The sequence below is a fragment of the Tasmannia lanceolata genome, unplaced genomic scaffold (assembly GCF_043159265.1).
Source record: "Tasmannia lanceolata isolate RefF3 unplaced genomic scaffold, GAP_Taslan_0.1 ptg000020l, whole genome shotgun sequence".
Lineage (NCBI taxonomy): Eukaryota > Viridiplantae > Streptophyta > Magnoliopsida > Canellales > Winteraceae > Tasmannia > Tasmannia lanceolata.
The window spans coordinates 16,442,096-16,453,482 of record NW_027518697.1 but is presented as its reverse complement, the minus strand read 5'-3'; the positions used below and the strand labels follow the sequence as shown (position 1 = coordinate 16,453,482).

The 11,387-nt window shown below is 39.3% G+C and overlaps 1 protein-coding gene across 1 annotated transcript in view; it reads left to right on the top strand.

Annotated features, from left to right (window-relative positions):
• The first annotated feature begins 709 nt into the window (after positions 1-709).
• LOC143855125 (aconitate hydratase, cytoplasmic-like) overlaps positions 710-11,387 on the top strand; it is a 30,345-nt gene continuing 19,667 nt past the window's right edge. The window contains exons 1-4 of the mRNA XM_077365322.1: positions 710-1,138; positions 1,535-1,639; positions 1,746-1,906; positions 2,100-2,192. Of these exons, the coding sequence (XP_077221437.1) occupies positions 865-1,138; positions 1,535-1,639; positions 1,746-1,906; positions 2,100-2,192 (633 nt within the window). The 5' untranslated portion in view covers positions 710-864. The remainder of the gene's footprint in view (positions 1,139-1,534; positions 1,640-1,745; positions 1,907-2,099; positions 2,193-11,387) is intronic.

Here is an 11,387-nt window from a genome sequence, read left to right as displayed (position 1 = left end):
AAAGCTCTCACTTTTCCTGAAAGCTAATAGAACTTTCGACTGACACCATGTTTGGCAACAATGAAAAAAAATATTAATGGAATATTTCTTTAACCAAGGTAGAGAAGGGTGGTGAGAGAGGGATTTGAGAAGGTGATAACCGGGGAGAGCACGTACTGGGGGAGAAGATTTAACGGCCAAAGATCCTCAGAAGATTTTTGTGCCACGGACCATTTAAAAAGTGGTCCCCACCTCTATTTTTATTTGCAATTATTTTTCTTTGCTCATGTACTTTTTACCTTTTAATTTGAATGTGAGTAATTTCGATCATCCGATTAGCATCCTCTGTACTCATTGAGAATCCTATACGTAGGGCCCATCAATTGAACGGTCCAGATTGAACAAAAGAAACACCGACCGGACCGTACTATATATTAAAATGAGGTCACACCTTACCGTCGCATTTTAGATTTTTCCCCAGAATCGAAGGCCAAAAACGCCACGCGAACCCCGGCGGCGCTGACTTTATTCGAAGAATAGCTACAAAAGGGGCGTTATATATCACCCCCCTTTTCCTCCCGAGACGACCCCGTTTTAGTGTATTCATGATTACCTTTTTACACTAGAAGAGGGTGTACCAGAGAATAAAGGGGGTGCGACACTAGAAGGGGGTGTACCAGGGAATAAAAGGGGTGAGAACATATCATTTCCATTACAAAACGCTACGGAGTCGCGCCTCTGCCACGCGCCCTCCTCCCTCTCTCTCAAAAAAAAAAGAGAAAAGACAGAGCACGGCCCTCTCATATCTAACCTGCATTTATTTTTTGCCAAAAAACAAACCCTGAAAATCTGACAAAATACAAAAAATAAGCAAAAAGAGGGAGGATGTTTATGGCATTTGGGGGGATTACTAGAGCCTCACGTCTCTCTTCTCATCTTTCTCTTTTATCTGTTTCTGCTTCTCCTAAACCCTACCCACTCTCTTCTTCTTCTTCTTCTTCTCCTCCTCCTTCTAACCCTAACCCTAGATCTTCACCTCTTTCTCCTCCATCGTCTTCTCGCCATTTCTCTGACTGGAGATCGCCTCTCAGCCACCGTGCTCTTATTAGATCATCTGCTGCCGTGATCGAACGTTTTGAAAGGCGGATGGCCACCATGGGTAAGAATCTGTTCTCTTTCTCTCTGATCTTTGTTTTATTCATCTGATAATAGATCTGATCCCTTTTTCTTCATGTTTACTGGATTCTCTCTCTCTCTCTCTCTCTCTCTCTCTCTCTCTCTCTCCGTGTGTGTTCTTTCATTGATTTATCTGATCATAGATCTGATCCTTTTTCTTCATTTTTACTGGATTCTAGCTACTTGGAATGCTTACGAGAGTATCTCTCTCTGTGCTCTTTCATTGATTTATCTGATCATAGATATGATCTTTTTTTCTTCATTTTTTGCTTGATTCTAGCGACTCGGAATGCTTACGAGAGTATCTCTCTCTGTGTTCTTTCATTGATTTATCTGATCATAGATCTGATCTTTTTTCTTCATTTTTGCTGGATTTTAGCTACTCGTAATGCTTACGAGAGTATCTTGACGCCTCTTTCGAAGCCTGGCGGTGGCGAATTCGGAAAGTACTACAGCTTGCCCGCTCTCAACGATCCAAGGATCGGTAGGGGATTTTTGTTGTTGATTTGGAGTAGTTTGACGAATTTCTGGAATTTGGAAGCTCTGTTTTTTTTTTTTTTTTTAAATTTTTTATGTGTGATTATTCGTAGACAAGCTTCCTTACTCGATTAAGATTCTGCTTGAATCTGCAATCCGTAACTGTGATGAGTTCCAAGTCACGGCAAAAGACGTGGAGAAGATCATCGATTGGGAGAATACTTCTCCGAATCAAGTCGAGATCCCGTTCAAGCCAGCTCGCGTGCTCCTCCAGGTAATGAACTAATGGACAATTTGTTGTTTTTTAATTCTTAGATGGTATTTTTATTATGGACAGTTTGTTGTTTTTATATTCTTAGATGATTTCACTATTATTGTTGTTATTATTATTACTATTATTATTATTACTATTATTATTATTATTATTAATTATGTTGTAACTTTGCGCTGGTGTTTTCTCTTATCAGGATTTCACTGGTGTTCCGGCTGTTGTCGATCTCGCATGTATGCGAGATGCTATGAACAGACTTGGTAGCGATTCAAACAAGATTAATCCATTGGTAAGCAGAATTCTAGGCTTGTGTTTGTTTCATTTCATTTAAAATTTTCACTTGTACATGTCTATTCCATTCACTTATTCATTCATAAGGAATACCTACACATGTATATAGATATTTCAGAGACTTTGGTACATCGATATACACTTGTTCTTTTCTACAGTATAATTACAGTTATTCACATATATATTACATACTAGTTGCAGACCCGTGCGATGCATGGGGGACGGCAAATATTATGGTTTAAATTTTATTTTAAAAGATGCAATTTGGAAATCAAAGAACTAATCCTAAGATATTCAAATAGCCAAAAAAGGCTAATTTTAAACCCTAAAATGCTAAATATTCCAATAACAGAAAACCCTCACCCTAACATAATGATCCCATCAGTGGAATGCAAGGAAAAATGTAAGAGGAAGCTACAACCAAATTTGTTCAGTCACTATAAAATTGAAAGAAGTACAATAAAAAATAGACATAGGAATAAAAAGAAAGAAGTGGCTTGGCTAAGGTCTATGTTTTTAGTACTATGAAATCAAAAGCTAGAAATTAATTCTTGCACATCACAACTATGAATAACCAATTTCCAATTTATTATATTTGCACTTCTGTGGTAAAAAAAGACAAACATGACAAACCATTTTATCTATTTTCTTGCAAAGCAAAATATTAATTGAGAGAAAAAAAGAAGGAAAAGAGGATTACAATCGTGTACTCAGAAAGCAATTCAGAGATCGGTTAGGTGAAGAATGTCATGGAGAGTTGATGTTTGAGGGAAGCTAGGACGGGAACGTGAAAAGTTAGGAAAAACAATTGGATTTTGGGCCTTTTTTTAATTCCTGGAGGTGGCTGAAAGTGAAAGGTTGGCGATAAATTATGGAATACATAAAGGTCGGAGAGTTTTTTGCAAAGAAAACGGTATAGGGAAGGTTGACGTGGTATTAGACGTGCTGAGATAAGGATGATAAGAATGTGAAAAGTTAGTGGACCCCATACTTTGTAAGATAGATACATATGAAAGTAAAAATCTTTTGGAATTCTGTGGATACAGAGAGTGTGCCATGTAGCACATTTTAATCAATTCTTGATTTTTGGCGTTCTTTTCATTTCGTGATTAATCTGTAGAGAGAGATTATTTTAATCAATCGTTGATTTTAGGCTTTTTTCCATTAAATAGAAATTACTTGTTTTATAGAGAGCGAGTTTTAATCAATCCTTGATTTTAGGCGTTTCTTTCATGTACCACATTTTAATCAATTCTTGATTTTAGGCGTTTTTTTTCATTCCGTGATTAATATGTAGAGAGAGATTATTTTAATCAATCCTTGATTTTAGGCGTTTTTCCATTAAATATAAATTACTTGTTTTATAGAGAGAGTTTTTATCAATCCTTGATTTTAGGCGTTTCTTTCATTCCGTGATTTTAGGAGTTTTTTCGAATCCAATTTATGAATCGTATGGTGAAACTAACATACTAAACGGCAGAACAGAGGGGTTGCCAAAATTTTAGCCGCAATCAGGAGTCTCTATTAAATTCGATTCATATAAAAACGGTAGGTGATATAGACAACAACATGCTATATTCCTAATTTTTAGAGATTTTAACGAAGGTTATTGTGGAAATGAAATGGCTAAAACGTTGTTTGGAGTGAGATACGTTATTTAAGGAGGTAAATGGGGAAGCCAAACAGATAAAACAGTGTTTAGAATAATAGCGTTGCAAATCTCTTTTGTAATTCCAATTTTAGTTATTATAATTATCTAGTGTTTTTTAAATTTCGGGATGCAGTGGGGGTGCCACATGGCGACACCCCACCTTACCACATTCAGCTTTGTAGATATAGATAGATATGTATAATTACAGTTATTCACATATATATTGCGCGCACACACACGCGCGCACACCCACACACACACACACACATATAGGGAAATGATATCTGTGCCAAGGTGTTTCAATAAACAAGCGTTCCACTTGTTTGTCGTGTAGTATTTAAAGGGTTTAAAGAGCTTTTTGAGAACCGTAATATCCTCTGAAATCCCTTTAAATACTACATGACAAATAAGTGGAGCGCTTGTTTATCGAAACACCTTGGCGCAGATATATATATATATATATATATATATATATATATATATATATATATATATATATATATATATATATATAGACACACACACACACACACACACACACACACACTAGTAAAAAAACCCCGTGCGATGCACGGGCCGACGAAGAACTGTACGGACCACATCATAGGTTGATCCAAACCGTCCATGTGATGGAACACAACATCAATAGGTTGTGCCCGTAAAATCATTTCCATAGGCTGATCCTAGCCCTCCAATCTATAGAGGTTTCCATAATTTAAAAAAGCATAAAGGAAGGGGGTAGGATTGAAATTATGTGGCTTTAATGGGTGCCTTTGTTAAAAAGCATAAAGGAGGGGGTAGGATTGAAAATATGTGGGTTGAATGGGTGCCTTTGTTAAAAAAAGTCAAAAAAAGTGATGTGTAATTCTCATAGAATTTTGGGAGAAATTCAAATAATTCTCTCCTTTTCTCTTATGCTATATAGTATATAGACACACACACACACACACAAGTAAAAACCCCGTGCGATGCCAGGAAGACAAAGAATTGTACGGACCACATCATAGGTTGATCCAAACCGTCCATGTGATGGAACACAACATAAATAGGTTGTGCCCATAAAATCATTTCCATAGGCTGATGCTAGCCCTCCAATCTATAGAGGTCCTCATAATTGTTGTTCCTCTCAGGTGCCCGGAATTCGTCAATATTTTTACAGGTGTCCTGAACCCGTAGTATTATGTAATATGTTCACAAAAATCCGTACTATTATGTAACATATGCACCCAATCCGTAATTTTGCAAAGAAAAAACGGCACCATGTTGACTTTGTGGACAAAATGTATAATAAAAAATTCATAAAGAAGGGTAAAATAGGTATTGCAAAGGGGGTAGGATTGAAAATATGGGGCTTTAATGGGGGCCTTTGTTAACAAAAGCAAAAAAAAGTGATGTGTAAACCTTATAGAATTTTGGTAGAAATTCAAATAAATGTTTCCTTCTCTTCTGCTATATATATATATATGTAGAGAGAGAGAGAGAGAGAGAGAGAGAGAGAGAGGAGAGGGTTCCTACACATTTGTGTAGATAAGTTATCTACACACTAGCTTAAAATACATTGGGGGTCCACATTGTTTGGGTGATCCAAACCATTCATTTGAAAGGCCCTCACATAGATAGGGTATCCACAAAAAATCAGATCCATAGGATCATCCTAACCATTCGAACTGTGGAGGCAAAAAATGGACTGATTTGTGAAGGTTTATACACGTCCATTTTACCTCCACAAATCGTAGGGTTGGGATGATCCTTTGGATCTGATTTTTTGTCGACACCCTATCTATGTGAGGGCCTCTCAAATGAATGGTTTGGATCACCCAAACAATGTGGGCCCCCACTGTATTTTAAGCTAGTGTGTAGATAAGTAGGGCCTCTCAAATGAATGGTTTGGATCACCCAAACAATGTGGGCCCCCACTGTATTTTAAGCTAGTGTGTAGATAACTTATCTACACAAGTGTGTGGGAACCGTTTTCTCATCTATATAATCATGCTTTCATTTGTTCTACATTGCATTCCTTGCTATGCCTAGAGCATCCTTTATGATCTACAGCTACAATTCTATGTAGATATCTGCACACTAGTCTTCAAATTAACAGTTGGGATCATGCATAGTGTTCCTTCATCCATGATGCCGAAGGTGCAAAAGTATGGCACAGGGACGGCTTTGGTTGGTTCCAAGAACTCTATCCCTAAGACGACCTTGAAATCGTCTAGGGGTACCGTAATACCTGCAAAGAATGCCTTTTCTTAACAGATATTTCATGAGCTCTACATGTGTTCCCTGTGTTAGTTTAGTTGGTGTTTTTCCATTTCCTGCAACTGCAAAAAGAATTATATAATCCACACTCAGGAATTTAAAAGATCAATTTAAGAATCATAATTGAAGGATTTCATTAACTCTCAATGTCCTAGGGTTTATCAAGGTGAAATTAATGGGAACCAAGTGTTCGTTCTGCTCAAGCTTTTAGAGTAAATTGCTTCTCATTGTCAGTTGAAGGATCTAACAAACACAACCAACATTGTATGTCGAGCACTGTATGCTTGCTGCATCAGGGCTTAACATGAACTCATGTTGTTCTTTTTATCTCGAGTTTTCTGGTTTGATATCAATATTCTTGCTCCCTGTAATGCAAATATGCAATCTTTTTCACATGATATATATATATATATATATATATATATATATATATATATATATATATATAGAGAGAGAGAGAGAGAGAGAGAGAGAGAGAGGAAAATGATTGTGAGCTTGAAGCTCATATAGCTTATATGAGCTTGAGGGCCCAAACACATGTGAGCCCACATTGTTAGGATGATCCAAAACATTCATTTGAAAGGCCCTTACATAGATAGGGTGTGTACAAAAAATCAGCTTCATAGGATCATCCTAACCCATCCAAAAGTGGAGGGCAAAATGGACAGACACCGTTTGCCACAAATCTGCCCATTTTTGCCCTTCGCTTTTGGAGTTGTTAGGATGATCCAATGGAGCTGATTTTTGGTACACACCCTATCTATGATGGGGCCTTGTAAATGAATGGTTTGGATCACCACAAAAAATGTGGGACCCATGTGTTTGGGCCCTCAAGCTCATATAAGCTATATGAGCTTCAAGCTCACAATCATTTTCCTCATATATATATATATATATATATATATATATATATATATTTTGGAGATTTTTGTATCATAGTAGGAAATAAGCAATTCCAAATCTCTTAAGCATGGCATATTGTCTACCTAAACATAACATTCCAAACAAAAAAAAAGTTGTAAACATAAACATATCATAGAAGTTGCTTTTTGATGTTCTTCTATCTTTTTGCTCCCATGCTCCTTTTTTGCTTGCGTGCTCCCCCTTTCCTTTTAGTTATTCAATTCTATATTTGCTTTCTTTGTTTGGTTCTCGAGACCAGCTCGGTCTTGTTATTATAACTCTCATTTTTTGTGCGTAGTAAAATATCTCTTCATTCAAAAAAGACAATAAAAGAGAAGGATTGCTTGGAAGAGGAAGAGGTAGTAGATCACATGTTCCTACTTTGCAAAATAGCCTGGTTTGTGTGGAGCAGAATTTTCAGCAGATTTGGTATGATATGGGTACCTCCCATCTACGCTGTCCGATATTCTGGACAGTTCGTCCTTTGTTCGATGGTGCAAGGAAGGAAAAAATCTCCGGAACGCGATATTGTTAACCACCATTTGGGTATTGTGCAAAGAGAGAAACGCAAGGGTCTTTAGGGGCTTAGTTAAAAGTCCTCAATTCATCTTCACAAAGGTGACTGCGCTAACCATTTCTTCGGTTAGGGCCCTTCTCAGCTTAAAGTTCGTTTAGCCTATGATCTTTGGCACGATGAGGTTTGCACAAGTGACGAGCAGAGAGAGCTTAGGTTTCAACGTTTGGACCCTCCTAGTCAAAGTTATTTAAAGCTAAATTTTGACGGCTCAAGCCTGGGGAATCCTGAGCCTGCTGGAGCAGGCAACCTTCGTAGAGATGATGGTGGAGCTACAAAATGGGCTTTCTTAGGTCCCCATTGGGATTTCAAATTCCAATGAGATGGAGATTAGACTGGCTGTCCAAGGAATTAGGTTAATTGAGTGCAACATCCTTGATTGAGTGATAGTGGAGGGCAATTCCCTCAATGTTATAAAATGGTTAGAGGGATGCCTTTCTCAACCTTGGCGGTTCGCCCAGTGGATTGACGAAATCGTGGACTGAGTCATGGGATCGTCCATCTCCTTCCACCATGTAAAAAGATCGGCAAACAATGAAGCCGATAGGCTAGTTCCATCATGTAAAAAGATCAGCAAACAATGATGCTGATAGGCTAATTAGGGAAGGAGTTGTGAGTTTGTGACGGATGCTTTAGAGACTATTGACTTCCTTCCCTCTTGAGGATTTCATTGCTTTATCTTTTCCTTTCTTTTTATTTCTTGTATTGACCATCTCGGTCACTGGGTGGACCCCCTCTTTCATTTTATTAATTTAATTCTTTATCATTAAAAAAAGGTCCCTCAATGAATAGTAATTTGAATACTAACCTCCCCCTTTCCAAGCATAAAACTTTGTATATACTAAGTTCATAATGATAGGACTAATAATTATAAACTCATATTAACTTTAGGCCAAATTCCCATCCCAATAACGCTTTAAATCCCAGCAACTAAAGAAGAGTAATCTATGAAAACTAGGATCCTTCAAAATGGGTGGAGTACCCAACTCAACAGGATACTATAAGGATAAGGATGAGGAATACGTGTTGGATATGGCTGATATGTATCCTCATTTTTGCTATTGCTTAGGTGCTTGATTATTCATCTATGGACAAAAGATAGAGATGAACTTTTGAGCATAAATCTTATTTATTCCTTTTATATTCCTCATTGCAAAGAAAAAGGGTATTTGAGCCGGGTAGATCCTTTCACCTTCTTCATGAATTTTTTTCTAAAGGATTCATTAGCCGACCCCAACTAGTTTGGGACAAAGGCTTAGTTGAGTTGACTTGAGTACATTCCTCATTGCAAAGAAAATGGGAATCCCAAGTTGTGAATGATTCTTTATTCGTTTCATAATCCTCATCATAAAGGAAATGAAAATCCTAAGCTATATATATATATATATATATATATATATATATATATAGAGAGAGAGAGAGAGAGAGAGAGAGAGAGAGAGAGAGCACTCTTTAGGAAAGGAGGTGCTGATTTGTTGTACGAGAGATGCGTGTGCTTCTCAAAATTCAAACTGCATTTGGTTTAAACTATTTTAATATTTTCTTAAAGGTTCCTTACCCATATCTCCCACTCACATATCAAATCCTTGATGTATCTGTATCCTAAGATTTTATAACTTGGAGGATCACCAGATCCTTGCACTATCTAATATATGCACCCACATTCAACTAACATAGGCTAATTACATTAACTTGCTATTTAAGAAACACAAACTTGTTTAAACTTGAATTTTCTATTACTCTTAAATTTTCTGAAAATTATAAAAAAATCCAAATTAATGCAAACTGATAGGGGTGAAAATAACATCCCAAATGGGTAGCTACCACGTGGCATAGGATACCCAAGTAATTTCCCTAAAAGAAAGAAGGACCTAAAGAAAGCCACATCTAATCAGACACCCAGACACTGCCACAAGTAATGGGTAATATGGTAATATCACTACATGTAAATTACCGTTAGCTCCCTGCCTAACCTTCCTTTATAAATAGTAGGTAAAGGCCCAGAGGTACAGGAATTGAGTTTTCCTCATCTGTTGCTGCCACTGACTTAAGCATTGGAGGGCCTTCCTGGAGAACCATCTCCAGGTCGGTCTTCTAACCCTTTGTCTGTGTACACAACCCAAAGTTAAGCTCAGTCGCCCTCTCTTTGCCTCCAGCTCAGCATCAACCATTGTTTGACCGCAACAGATTAGTGCCATCTGTGGCACCCGACAAAAAGCCTATACCGGTCTAGAGGAGCAAAGAGAGGCGCTCACGCAAGTTCGGCTCGGGGGGCATGATCTACCCTTAGAAGCAGAACTACCAGACAACAGCTCGCATCTCAGATCGTCGTACTACCTGGTGAAAACTGACATGAGAACCAGCAGCTACCACCACACCTGCCACCTCCAACAGGCGAACAGTTCAACACCCGTGTTCAACAAGTCGAGGCACTGGCAAACATTTGCATAAATCTGACAAAACATCTGACGGCTTGGGCATGACCTCAAAGCCAGTCGGCGCGAAGAGGAGAAATCACTGCCGAACCGGCAGATGAATCACCTCGTCACAATCTCCGATCGGTCTCTCCAGACGGGCACATTCGCAGACCAAGGCACCACTCTATATCAGCAGATCACTAGCCTCGACATCGAAGAGAGCGATCCAGATCTACAGATCGACGTAGTAGGGCGGAGGAGCTCCTAAGATCAGACAGAACACCACCGCCGACAAGGTTGTGAGCGGAGCCCTAGTAGCCAGTCAGACTCTGCCTCCAGTCCGCCCCAGACAGACTCGCCAGGAAGAGCCAACAAAATTGACCATCGAGCCACTCATGTACAACAAAAGCTGGAAGAAATGGACCACTGTCTGCACGAGCTCGCCAAAGGAAACAACCCTGCAGATCCACATCCATTCAATAGTAAACCGCCTTTCAGCAAAGAAGTCCTCTGCGCACAGCTACCACAAGGATTCAAGATGCCTCAATTCCCTCAATACGACAGCACAACCGACTCGATTGACCACTTGGAGACATTCAAAATGATGATGTTGCTGCATGGGGCATCCGACGGGTTCTTGCATCCGACGGGTTCTTGTGTCCCGCATTCCCAGCCACCCTTGTTTGGAGGTGCAGCTCGTGACTAGTATTTGAGCCTCCAGCCCGGGTCAGTCAAGTCCTTCGAGGGATTCATAGACTAGCTGGTTAAACACTTCTTGAGCAGTCGAAGGGCCCGTAGAACAGCGGCAACGTTGATGACTGTAAAACATCACAAAGACGAATCCCTTAAGGACTACATTAGCCGGTTCAATTGGGAAGCACTATAAGTACCAAATCTGGATCCATTGGCGGCCATGAACGCTCTTTTGACAGGGTTAGATCTGCTGACTTCAGACTCTCCGTTGCCAAAAATACATACTCCTCCCTTCCCGATCTTATAGCCCGAGCTAAGAAGTACATAATGGCCGAAGAAACTTTGGTTGCGCTCAATCTCGCTCTGCAAACCGGAAACCATCTTAAACGCAAGGTTTGGGAGGACGAGAGGGGCGTATTCGGCTCAAGCCAAAAACAATGCCGCGAAGGCGGAGCTTAGAGGCGAGATAGTAGCCCACGAAGAAGAGAAGGGGACTATACTCCGCTCAATGTTCCTAGAAGTCAGATACTCATGACCATCTGGGACGAGCAGTACCTCAAATGGCCACCGAAGTCGCTGACAAAAGGAAGTAAAAGAGATAAGTCAAAGTACTGTCAATACCATAAAGATCACGGGCACGACACTGACGAGTACTGACACTTGAAAGAGGAGATAGAGAATTTGATCAGGAGAGGG